The sequence below is a fragment of the Neocloeon triangulifer genome, unplaced genomic scaffold (genome assembly GCF_031216515.1).
Source record: "Neocloeon triangulifer isolate White Clay Creek 2 clone unplaced genomic scaffold, ASM3121651v1 ptg000015l, whole genome shotgun sequence".
Taxonomy (NCBI): domain Eukaryota; kingdom Metazoa; phylum Arthropoda; class Insecta; order Ephemeroptera; family Baetidae; genus Neocloeon; species Neocloeon triangulifer.
Genome location: NW_026775557.1, coordinates 4,889,798 through 4,903,294, shown reverse-complemented (window position 1 = coordinate 4,903,294; position 13,497 = coordinate 4,889,798). Strand labels below are relative to the sequence as shown.

General features: G+C 37.5%; 2 protein-coding genes across 2 annotated transcripts in view; both read right to left on the bottom strand.

Annotated features, from left to right (window-relative positions):
* LOC132202264 (zinc finger protein Gfi-1b-like) overlaps positions 1-7,291 on the bottom strand; it is a 70,411-nt gene extending 63,120 nt beyond the window's left edge. The window contains exon 1 of the mRNA XM_059629064.1: positions 6,954-7,291. Coding sequence (XP_059485047.1) covers positions 6,954-7,157 — 204 coding nt within the window. The 5' untranslated portion in view covers positions 7,158-7,291. The remainder of the gene's footprint in view (positions 1-6,953) is intronic.
* A 2,980-nt stretch (positions 7,292-10,271) lies between these two features.
* On the bottom strand, positions 10,272-13,277 carry LOC132202496 (transmembrane protease serine 11D-like). Its single transcript, XM_059629447.1, has 7 exons — positions 12,988-13,277; positions 11,867-12,597; positions 11,586-11,686; positions 11,396-11,540; positions 10,919-11,035; positions 10,687-10,830; positions 10,272-10,571 (listed from the first exon to the last, which is right to left on the bottom strand). The coding sequence occupies exons 1-7, from the start codon at positions 13,067-13,069 to the stop codon at positions 10,395-10,397; spliced, it is 1,497 nt and encodes a 498-aa protein (XP_059485430.1). The 5' UTR covers positions 13,070-13,277; the 3' UTR covers positions 10,272-10,394.
* Between the last annotated feature and the right edge of the window lie 220 nt (positions 13,278-13,497).

Here is a 13,497-nt window from a genome sequence, read left to right as displayed (position 1 = left end):
AACTGACTGCATATTTAATCAAATCGAAGGAAACTAGAAACCTTTGTATGATAAATAACTTAATTGATTTATTAATATAAAAGCGCTTTAACCTTTGAGACCTGCATGATATGTATAAAGTAAAAATATCCAAGGTAATTTGCAACCAATTTTAATTTCACCTCTCAAGATCCGATCCTGGCACAACTTCATGATTAATTCATTTAGTCTCTGTACATATTCATTTCTTGCGGTAAATATACAGCCCGCGTGTCAAGTGTATCAGGTGCTTTCATCACCAACACCTATAAATTATTGGGCGATGCATCCGAGATATTATTCCGATTTTCATCCGGGATCGATTCAGAACGCCGGCTGCTATTAATTTGCATTTGAACTCGGCTCATCCGCGCCGCGCGAGAAGGAAAACGAGCGCTTTGAGGATAAAAAACGAGCGGCTTGTTAGCACGGCTTGCTGTGAGAAATGCATCATAAGTGCATCGTAATTTATGGGTGCAATTCAACTGCAACTCTCGTATGCAAATGAATCGAATTTTGTTTGTGTACACCCAGCCGTAATATAACGACATCTGTCATAAAACAAGCCAGAAGAGAGAGAGATCGTGCAATTTAAACCGGCCGGCCGGCGGTTCGCTCTCTCGCTTTATTACCAGAGAGATGAATTATAATGCGTGCGGCCGTGTTGTTTGCATTATGATGATTATTGTTGTTGTAGAGTTGCATACACCAGCCCCAGGAGGTAGACATACGTATCGTAAAAATTATTTTTCAAAGAAACTTGCAAAAAGCTTCGGAAGTGAATTTTTGTTTAAATATTTTCGATTCATATAAAAACTATAAACTTTTTTGGATTGATTTACGGCGGTGAAAGAAAAGAAGATTTTTGACTTTTGGAGAGTTGGCGCCCGCAGATTAACATCACCGGCCTCTTTCAAAGACCGGCGGTCTAAAACTTTCCACGCCGTTAAAGTCCTTTGAAAAATTATTACGATTTTGCATATCAATGACTGGAGGAGAAAATTTATTTCTAACCACAAGTTGGTCCGATAATGCCCCCACATCAACACGGCAATAAATCTCCTTTTCATACACACACAGAGCGAGTCACACTCGGTAGTATTTCGCAACTCGCTCTTTATTCAAACTCACTGCTCAATTGCATAGGCGCAGGGAGAGACGCGGAATTGGCAATTGGGATATAATGGCGCGCGAAATTGAGCTCTATATCGATAAATCAGCAGTTTGGAAACGCGAGAAACACAATGGCCAAGCAAGGCATCACCCAGCACTCATTCTCGGCAACAATGAAATATTGAAAAATGGCCTTTCCGACGGCCGGGTTATCAGATCCGCGCCTTTTGTGTGCTCTTTTAATGCCACGGCTCATTTTCCTTCGGCAGCCGCGTGCGACTCGCTCATCGCCGCGCTGACCACCGTTATTAAATGGATACACACGATTTTATAAAATATACCCACACAATTTTTCCACCAACCAGTTCTGCTCCAGTTTATATATTTTCTCGCGCGGCAACAGAAAAATACGAAATGCGACACTTGGCTATAAATATATGAATTTTTGACAAACAAGATTCGCTTCGGCTTTTGAAAAAATGGACCTTTTCTTATGAAAACCACCTAAAATACATTTTTCAAAGAATTTCTTATTCACTTTTGCTTTCTTTTATATTCATTTTTCACCCTGGAGCGAGGATATATCCAGAACAAACAACTACCCAAGAGGAATTGGGTCTCCTTTTTTAATACAATTGTCTGCACGAAAAAAAAACACTCTCGGTTTTGACCTTGACCGTAGAGAACAAAAATGCAGGAAGAAAAGGCCTTTGCCGGACTTTTGCTTTCCTCTTGAGGGGCCGAGAAGGAAAAGCTTTCACTTATTCATCGGTGCTCTATTAAACGACAGCGCCGCGACAATTCCGAGAGGAAAGCATTTGTTTGTTGTGTGCATTGCACAGATGCGCGCGTCCGTTTGTTCTCTCACACGTTGAGAGAGAAAGGATCTTTCTGCCTTTTAATGAGAGAAGAAGAAGAGCCTCAGTCCTCTATGTCTCGGGGCCGGTCTTTCTCTGAAAGCGCCGTGTTTTAACCAAAGACGAACGCATTGTGTCCGCTCGCGACGACCAGCCGGACATGTGTTGTGCATTACCCGCTTGTTTTGTATACTTTGAATGCGATTAAAGTCGAGGCGAGGACGCGGAAAGTACAACAGAAAATTCTGATCTCACTGCAAGCTGCTGCAGTTAAAAGTTTAAATCTTTCACAAATCATAATTTATTTAAACACAATATTTAATACTTTATTTTTATAAAAAACTATTCCAGAAATATTACAATTCATCAGTAAATTATTATTAAAAAAGATAAATTTTTTTTTTATTAAAATAAAATTTTAACACAACAATACTTTTAAATTTTTCCACTTGTTTTATTTTAAATTAAGTAATATTATTAATTTTATATATAAATATTATTTTTTTATAGCTTTTTGGTAACTACACATTCTATTCAATTTATTTGAAAAGATAATTCGATCGTTCTCTCAGCATGAGCAAGCAGTGCAAATTTTAAACACTAGATTTATATTACAATATAAATAATATTTTAGAAAAAAAAACGACAACTGCGTAGCTTGCCGCGCTAGAAATATAGTTCAAATTTTATATATTTTCAAATCGTTACACTATTAATTAAATTTGACTCGAACATAATCAAATGTTTCCCAACGCTTCAAAAAAAAGCTGGGCCGACGCCTGATCCTTTTCGAAATCACTATTTATCCGTATATAATATAATTCATGTCTAATAAGCAATTTATCACTGATTTCATCCGCGAATTAGCATTCCTCTCTTTTCTTGCGGTCGCTGGCTCTGTTAGCAGCGCATACGTGTGCCCGCAAGCTGGGAGCGCGCATTTCATTATTAGAAGTTCAAGATCTGGATCAGATCAAGCAACTATAGGGTATTTATGCACTTGCCGCTTTTATATTAATCACGCGGCCGGGAAGGCACAACGGTGTGACTCGACCACACTTGGCCATAATTATATATGTATTGAATGTGCAGCTCATTGTCGCACCACGCGTCATTCAATACTTGGGTGTTGAGTGTCGTCCGCGTCCTCTGCGTCTGAACTTTTCGATTTAAATTAATAGCATTTATTATAATTTGCTAGAGAATTAGAGATGCACCACAGGCTTTCACCTGCGCGAGTTTGTAACACACCTGCGGAAATGTACAGCGTTGTTGTATGTGCGGAGAAAAGATGCTGCGCTTCTTATTGCGTTTTCAGATATTTAATCGTCTCAGAATATATAAAAGAAAGAAAGAAAGACGACGACGGTGACGCGTGATGCCGATCCGAGAAGCCAAGGAGACGTGCAGGTGATCAGCCGTGAAACCACTCGGCGCACCAGATGCACACTTGCACGCTCCTTTTTTATTCAAATTGGCTGCAGACACTTCAAACAGCAGGGAAAGACGATGTTCATCAAAAAGCGCAGAACATTGTCCAAAGGGATTTTAATGTTTTTGTGTTTAAAACTAATTAAATTGAATATTTGCATGACCTTCTGAGGAGGTAGGCTTTAATTAATTTTGCCTTTTTTGAATTTTGATGAAGTCATGCTGCCTTTTGCTGAAACGCTCATTGGGCCATAAATTCCATTTTTTTTATGCTATAGAGAAGTTGCCATATAATAAAGAAGCAAAAATATTCGCTCCCGACGGTGACCTTTTCGCCGAGACACAGCTAAACTTCCTAAAATACAACCGGCAGCAAACGTTTTAATTCTGCTGATGGCGAAAGAGTTTAAAATAAAAGACTTCTCCTCTAAAATGATATCTTTATGCCGAGTGTGCCAGCCGAAGAAAAAAAAATGTGGTACTTTATGAGTGTGATAAATAAACGAGGCTGACCAGGCGTCACTTCCAAAAGTGTAAATTAAAGCGAAAATATTGCACAGAACGCGGGTCAACGCGAATATCCTCGTATAATTTGCTTTTGGTCAGTCATTAAACACACACGCAGGGGATTATAAGCTTTTTACAAAAAGCTGAAAAAGGTTATCTTTTAATTCAGCTTTAAGCTCGTGATTAATTTGACAACAAACGCAGCAACTTATGAAAGTTTTCCTAAAAACGGTGCCTAATGAAGTCTTTAACCGCAATTAGAGGACTTTTCTGCCTGAAAATAATCCCAGTATTTATTAATTCAAATTATATTAACAAATTCGCCGAGCGGTCTGAAGACTAAATTTGAATTTGAAAAACGATATGCCTCGGTGGCTCGCAAAGGCCAGTGACCATAGAGTGAAAAAGCCAAACGAGTTGAAGCGAGGAATTGATCGCCGCCGGTCAATTTGCTGCTCAATTCAAACCGCGAGCAGAGAGGCGATTCAAAGAGAGGAAAAGCTGGTGCGCGTCGTCTGCGTGAAAATATCCCTTCTCCTCGGTTTTATTTATACTTGGCGCGCTGCCCAATCGCAATTATGAATAAAATAAACTGATTATCGGCGCGAGGAGTTATTTGTTCGCGGTAATTACCCGGTTAGATAGCTTCTTAATTCCCCACATCTTGCGCAGCATCTCATTCAGCGCAGAATACTGCACAGCAGCTGCAGCGGGAGGAAATAATTCCGCCGCCGCCGCGACCGATCGCGAGTTGCATTTAATTTGCTCTCGCGCGCCGAGATAATGAAAAACACATGCATGCAGCGGCTGCAGGGATTTCGCAACTAATGTGTTGCATTATTGCAGCGAGCAATGTGCTTTATTATTGAAAACCGGACCTTTCACCTTGAACTTGACATCTAACTCCTCGGCTATAAATGTCACTGCGTATGTGAAATGCCAATCAAACGCGTATAAAGCACGAGAGAAGCCTTTCCTGATCACAAAGTGGGCAAAATGCAAAGTAGCCCATCAGATTGGGATCTCTTCGCTCACTTTAAATAAGGAGGAAAAATAAAAAGTAAAATATATAAAATTACTAAAGAGTTGGAGTCAATTTTATGTGCTGAAAAAATTACTGGCGGAAAAAGTTCAATATATGTAATCATGAGATGCATGTGAACCTTAAATATGATAATTAGGTTCCAGGAAAATGTGTTTTATAAAATTACATGCAATTTTCCCAATGCTCACAGCTCAAACATTGAGGTGCGCACTTGTCTGCACATGACATGAAAGACAATCAACATATTAAACAAAATTATATTATATGAGCAGAAATAAAATTGTTTAAATAAGAAAGAAAAAAATTCTAACCAAATAATTCATTAAAAAAAATAATATTTTTTTTATTGCCTCACACATGTTTCAGAATTAATATAAATTATTATTTTAAAGCGATAGGGTTTGATTTTTATTAATTGTTATAAATTTCATGGTGAGATACAAATATCAAAATTTTATTTAATGACAGATTTAATTTTTTTTTATCATTTTGCAGATGGAAGGGAGATTGGCTTGATGTTCACCATAAGATTTTACAAAAATGGGCAGGCATTGGAGGAGATTTAATTGACAGGTAATTGTTGCAAGTTCACCACGCTCGATCTTGTGTTGAAAGAGGTTTATTATAAAAGACGATATTGGAAAGAATTTTATTTTTTTTCTCATCCGTCTTTGAGAATTATAAAGTTGTCTGCTTATAGGGATTAATGCGTTTGTGTCTCTTTTTTTCATTTAATCGCGGGCACCGTCGTTTGACACACGCACACAGGCTTTCTGCGCTGACGTTTTCCTTTGTTGTTCATTAAAATTCCTCGACGCAATAAATGATTGAGAGGCTTGCTTACGCGATTTAAAAAGCGGCAAGCGGCAGTCGGCCGGCATTTTTGCATAATTGCATGTGAGCTTCTGAGCTGCGCGTCGCATTCAAGACACATATTATATAAAAATAAAATTCAAGGCGAAGGAAAATTAAGATATGAATAACAATAAAAAAAGTTGAAGCGAGATTCTTATTCTAATTATGATATGAGTGGTGAATTAAAATTTTTAAAGTCATGCAGCTATTCCTCGATGGATTCATTTCAGAAAAAAAATATTCCATAAAATTATATATTTTCAATTTTAAGTTTTTTTAGCCAGATATGCAGTTAAAAATATTTGAACAATTTTTCGCTTCGAGTGCGAATTATTTTCTTGCAGGCTCATTAAATTATAATAAAGCAACACATCAAGAGTGAAAACTCTTTATATATTCCTCTTAACTATGTGTTACCCGCGAGAGTATAGATGCTTGGCAGAACGAGTAAATAAAATTAAAATGCAAACACACATAATACTGGTTTGGGCACTTGTACTGCTTAGCGCGCGGCTTAAACTAATAACTCTCGCCGCTAATGTCTCTTTGCGTTCGAAACAAAAACAAGCAAGTTTAATTCACATATATATGTGTGCATTATTCTCCGTCATTGTGCTGCTGCGTGTGTCTCTGTGAACAAAGCTGCAGCGGTCGCTCTTGTATTTCACTTTTATTTGATGCACTTGACTTGAGCTGCAATAATATGCGCGCAATGTCGCATAATAAACGCACGAGTCAGGTGTAAGATATTGTGTTGCACGAACAACGACTGCATGACTATTCGCATCTAGAGCGGACGGCACTGATACCAAAGGACAAGTTAATTTTACCGTTATTTCATTTGCACAAAAAATTTAGTAGAAATCGTTGTCGTTTATTACTGCGGTAAATTATATAAAACTTACATTTTTCAGAATAATTTTTAAACTACAATTTGTATTTTTTTTCTATTTTATTTTAAATCCTGTGGATTGGAATCAATAATTGTGCTATTGTTTCTTCTATATTCTAAATAAATAATAAATCGTCGGAAAATATTAAAAAATCACGCATTAAAGTCTCCACAAAATTTATGCGGTACGAAATTTAAAATTATATTTAATAAAATAATTTTTTTTTGTACTTACATCGCCCTCATCAAGGTAGCCGAAGACGTCGAGTTTGTCGAGACGGATGGTGCCCTGGAAAGGGTAGATGACGGTGCCCTGAGGGATCCTGGTGTTACTCCACACGTTCACGCGCATTTCACACAGTTTGTTTGCGTTTCGGTCAACACTGGTGTTGGTGAGCACCAGCGAGAACTCTTGCGGAATCAGCACGCACGTCTCCATGGTCAGCTGAGTGCGGGGCAGGTCGGGGTCAGGTGAGGTCAGAGGTCGCAGGGTGCTGTTGCTCTTCCAGGTATACGAAAAGTGGATGCGCAAGAAGTGTCACTGACGGCGCTGGCCTTGCTGCATGGCTGTGCAAAGCCAGACTGAGGCGTCCGCCGCACGTGGTTTCTCCTGCGCCCTGAGATGCTCCTTGGCCACGCCCACTACCTTAGCAGGCTCCCTGCCGAAGGTGGAGACTGGAGGGGCGTCTTGGCCAATCGCGTGGGCCATCAGGGGCGTGATCGGCCAATACCTGCGAAGGTGAAGGTTACCTGCAGGTGGATTATGATCGCGCACGATTGTCTCCGGGAGAACAATACCTGAATCGAAAATGAGCAGCACGGGGGGGGGGGGGGGGGCAGAGTCTCGTCCTTTTGTGATTTTCGTCTTTTCTCAGGACTTGCCGCCGCCGCGGCCGCTTTTCCTTTTCGCTTTGGTTTATTTATTTTATTTTCGAAAGGGGCGCAGATTAGCCTGAAGGATGACGGATCACTTTTGATTGCCGACTGCCACGCTCACAACTTTGTCTCAAATTTTTAATCACTGACACGCGGCGGTGTCTTTTATTCTGTGCGTGATGCAGCTGCGGTTTAATTTCGTTCCATCAAAGATTTCTGAAAAATGTCAAATTTCCAAATATGTATAATTAAGATATAAGTAAACATTTAACACCTTTAATTAGCTACTGCAAACTTTGAGATAAACCAATTTATTTTTAATAATAACGGTATCATATAACGATTAAAGAATAGGAAATTGCTAATTTAAATTTATTTTCATCATCATTAAATATTTATTAAACATGTGTGTGCAACATTTTTTTTTTTTTACGAAATGCTTAAAAATCCTTTTTCATATTATTCATCTTTATTTATTGGAGGATTAACAAAATGAATTAGTTTTGGTATTTTCACCTTATAATTATGCTCCGTTGAGGAACTTTGGCTATTTTAAATCCATTTGACCATTATCAGCTTTTTGCATCTTTCTGGTTTAACATCAATCATCTGATCAATTAAATTACTATTATACAACATCATATTTTACACAAGAAAAATAATAAGTAGTTTTATAAGTACATCAAATTAATAAAAATTGAAAAAAATCACAATAATTATGTATTAGATCCATATAGACGAGTTTTATATTAGTATTTTTTTTTAATATTATCAATTTAAGTAAAAAAATGATTATTTGTATTTTTATGTTAATTAACCCTCTCATATATTCTGCTGCAACATTTTGAAACAACACATAAAAAATGTATAAAATAATAATATTTATTGGACCACAATCAGCAACTATGCAGATTAAAAGAAATATTACTTCGTCTGATGTGTCTGTGTGCGTTTCCTATTAATATTAAAATGCGCTTAAGAATAATTCACTGAAAAAGTTTCATACTTAAATGTCATAAATAGGAGAATATTCAGAAAATTTTGTAGAATAATTTTCTCCAATTTATTAAACAAAAAAGGACACACAGAAATCTTGAGAAAAGCTTTTGAAATTTAAAATAAAATTTTCCTCGTAGTCTAAAAATCATGAAAAGAATTTTTTATTTTAATATAGAAGGCGCAACACACAGACCTGCTGCTCGCCGTCATCAGAAAAATCACCTGCTGCGTTCTGAGGAATCTAGAGTGCGTGCATTGTGTGCTATAATCTGCCGCAACTTTTGATAGGGGGGCTGTTCATTCTCTCCCGAAAAATAATATAGTGGCACTTTCGTTAGGGAAAAAAAGAGGCACTATACACGTCTTACAATGAGAAGGGGGCATCTCAACGGGTGCTGCGGATTGCAGCACCTGCTCTCTCCTGATAGATGTGAAGTTTCGAGTTGGTTAATTACCAGCGCCGCGACTCACGCAGGTAGCAGTCTTTTCTCGACTTATATATGAAAAGAGAGCCAGCGAGATAGCAATTTGAAGAAGCAGACCCCTTTTCGGGCAGAGGCAGGTGACAATGCGGCTAAATTATTGCCCAATATATAGGCAACCGACGTATTTTAATTGAGAGCGTATTTCTTTCACAAAATAAAAAAGTGTCCAAATAATTTTTGTGCCAATTATGTCGAATAGGAATGGATTTAATTGCTTTATTTTAATTTTTTGAGTTTAAACACTACACTCTTTGTGTTAACAAAATTTGACTTTTTTCTTATTCATTTAGCAACAATCCAACCATATGGAGACTGCGTTACCTACAAGGTCTTTAAATGTTATATAAAAACTATTATGGTGCAAAATATTTGAAATTGATCATAACTTCTAAGTACTACAATCCAGCATGACTAATCCAAACTGGAAATTCCACTTAGTTCTACAAAAATAAAAATTATCAAACAAATTTAAGTAAAATCGTTATTATTGAGGATGTGAAAAATGTGGAATTATAAATTGAAATTTTACTAGAGAAATACCGTGAATTTGAATTATGTAATCTGAAGCTGCACTTATATATCATTAAAAAGTCTTTTCTGCTGTAATGTTTTGTGTGCATATAAAAAATTTATTTTCTTTTTTGGACCAAGGTTGTAAGAAATGTCACTTCTGTTAAATTTAAGCTAAAGTATAGTTCTTTTTGGATGATTAAGAAGCCATATTTTGGCCGGCGAAATTTTAATTACAAGTGAGCTTAGCTCCCTCTCCTTATTAAACACACCGATAATCATTTGGGTGCTGTGCAGAAAAACAGAGGCGATTAGCTTCGTGTATTTTCCGTCCAGCCCCCGCCATAATTCATTTATTAGCTATAAATTAGGCAATCATCCTTTAATTGAGTAGTTTTTAAGCGTAATTTTGACAATTAAGCTGTAAATAATGGCCGCGCACTCTCGGAACACGGCTCGATTCGCTGCCCCTGCGCTAAAGCTATTATGCCAAGCAAGATTGGGTCTGCCGACGCCGCCACTGCCTGGGACCTTGAAAACTTGTTGCTCGCGTTGCATGATGATCGAAAATATGGTCTACAATTATCTCGTTTTAATTCAGCTGCTGCTGCTGAGGGAGCCATCACAGGTAAATTATTAAAACACTCGGGCCGCGCGGTCCAATTTTCTTTCGTGTACCTTTATTAGTTTTATTATTATTTTGCTCCTCATAAAATTGCTTTCCAAAGAAGAAGCACACAAAACACAGAATTAAATATTATTCCTCTAAAATTCACATTTCTTTTGTTAAGAAAAGTCTAAATATTTCACCTCCTCCGCAAAATTTTCACCTCCTCGTCAATTTTCTGATGTATCCAGTCAGTAAAGTAGGCAACCCTGGTGAACACGTTGGGAAGGGGTTCTTCATTGGAACAGTTGCCTTTGTACCACGAAACCACCCCTATTTGTGTGTTGCCCACAAACACTGGACCTCCTGAATCTCCCTAAACGAATAACAATAAAAGTTTTGAAAAAAAAATATTTTCTGCGGTGATTGATTTTCCAAACTGCGCAAATTCATGTGCGATTTATATAAATATATATGTTCGTGTAACTCACTCTGCAGAATCCAGTTTGCGGTTTGGGTTGGGCACACAAGTGGAAGTCGTAGATGGACGGCTTGAAGTCGAGTCTCTCGGCGCACTCGATGTTGTCAATCACCGACTCGTCCAGCACGCGGAGCACTTTGTCCGACATGTACCGCTGCGGTAAGAAAAAAATGCCAAATGTTTATTTGTTACTGATATTTTTTTTCTAAAATAATATACAAGTGATGTTATGAATAACGTACCTGATCTGTGCGACCCCAACCAACCACAGTCGCTTGCGTACCAGCGGGGATGATTTCGTCTTGGCGAGGGAGAAAAATGGCCATTTCACCGTTACCCAAAACAAACTGGGGCTCAATCTTGAAAATAACATAAAAAAAAAATATAATATCCCAAGAAGCTTGAAATGCAAAATAACCCGGGAAGAAAATTAACAAAACGTTTCTAAATATTAAAATATATTTAAAATGCCAGAAAAAATTTTTTTTTTTCAAGAAAATTATAGAGAAAAATTATCATATGATTTCAGATCCATTAAATTCCGACTTTTTTAATATTATTTATTTAATGGAATTAAAAATATTAATTATCAAGGAAATTTTATTTAAAGAAATGAAGAAGTTGACGGCGATTATTTAAAAACAAACTGGCAGATATGCAAGCCCGCCAAGCAGGGTGGTGCTGCCAGGCTGTATAAACGCAAGGGGCTACTTTCTCACCCTGATCAGAGCAATGTCGTAGCCAAGAAAGATGGATTTGTTGTACTGGGCGTGAATAATAATTGTCACCGGCCAATACGTGCGAGTCTCTCTTGTCAGGTCGATGTTGGACGAGACGATTTTGAAGTCAATCGGATCGTTTCCACTGAAAAATAATAATTATAAAAATCATGGTAACTTAAAATCCAACTTTTTTGAAAAAATGCAGTGAGCGGCGGTGAGAACGAAGTCTCGGTTGAGGATGGTGCCGCCGCAGAAGGGCTGGGAATTGTTGACGTGCTGCAGCGAAACCTGCGACATTATTTGTTACAAAACTCTTAATGGACCTCTTGAGAGAGATAATTTTTGTCTCTCACAGAAAGAAAACGAGAGCAGTGTGTTATTTTTTACTTTGTCTCGAGAAAGAGACACGAAAATTCCCTCGATTATTTAGCCGAAATGTGTGCGTGTGCGCGCCAGGTAATTACATACCACAGATGTGAACGTTCCTTCCTCAGCGGGCTCGCCGTTAATTATCTTATCACTCTCTCCGTCGTCTGCGGAGACGCCGCTAATTGATGCAACGTCGTCTGCTTCCGATGATTCCACTTCTGAGGTTGAAAAAGTTTCCGTCGTCAAGGATGAACTCGGATAAGAAGTTTCATCCTCTGGTGGCGACGGTGTCATTTTTAATGTTTGCTCTGAATTTGTGTCACCTTCGATCATGATTTTTGCATTTACAGGAGGCTTTTCAGTCAATCCCGAGAAACTTTCTGAAGAAATTTCCTCATTTGTTTTATTGTCTTGAACGGTCAGATTTGGATCGAGACTTATTTTTTCAAAATCAGCAATAGTAGTTTCGACTTGTTTGGCAGTCTCTGTACTTTCCAAAGGAGCTTCTTCGGTCATTTCGGAAACAATTTCGGAAATCGTTTCTTCCAATAATGTGCGAAATTCTGTCGTTGGCTCCGTAATTTGCTCATATTCATCTTGAGTATTTATTACTTCCTTTACTACAGAGTCCTCCGTCAAAGGAACTTCAGAACTTAATGTGCCAGATGACGAGGTTTCTGAAAACGTTTCATCTGGAATTGCATCTGTTTTGCTGGTAAGGATTGATGGAGTGATTTCTTCAATTTCTTCAGTATTTTTGTCTTCTATCAAAAATGTTGTTGGTTGATCTTCCACAGGCAATTTTTCCTCGTCTATTTCGATGGCCATACCTATAGAAATAAGAAAATAAATTAAATTCTGTTTATTTAATTTTCAGAATGTTAAATTTTACTTTCGACAAAGTATTATCCAACGTTCAAGACGTAGAAAAAGTAAAAATGAAGGGACCAATAGAATAATTGAATAATAATTTTCATTAAAATAGAAACAAAAATTTCTCTGCTTAATTTCTGATGAATGAATTCGTGTTTAGGGTAAACGAATAAAAATTATATTTCAATTAATACAAATAATTTTGCAGCTTAATAAAAAATATTATTCTATAAAAAGTTTGCAATTAGAATAAAAATTATTTAAAATAAAGCCATCACCCTCAATTGAACATACTCGTATGGTAAATACAAAAATAATTATTTTATGTTAAAAAAAGCACAACGTACCAATTACAATTCCCAAAACTGCGCAGATGACAGAGACGGCTATTTGAAACACAATTACTCTGCTGATTGTTCTCTTTTCCATTCCTCATTAAAATCTTTGTAAATGCACCATCACCATTTTTTAATTCTGAAGTAAAAACTCCACTATTCAAAATCAAAATGTCCACCGGCCGTCGTTTTTCACGCAATTTTCATCACAAACTGCGGCTGCCTTGGAAATTGCGTCGGTCGAAGGTTCAACATTATTAAAAATATTTTCCACTGTAGTCATCACCAGTGGCGTGCACACGGTCGATCGTTCTGGCAAATGTCCCTGGTCTGAAAACCTTGGATCTGTTCACCGCCGGGAATCCATTTCCTCTGGTCGCTCACAAACATCACATGCAGCAGCAACGTGCATTTCAAATTATATTTTGCTATAAAATGCCATAAAAAAAAATTATGGCACACTGCAATTTTTATATAATAGTGTGGAAAATTGGTTCCCAAATCAAATTATGCTTTCCCAGT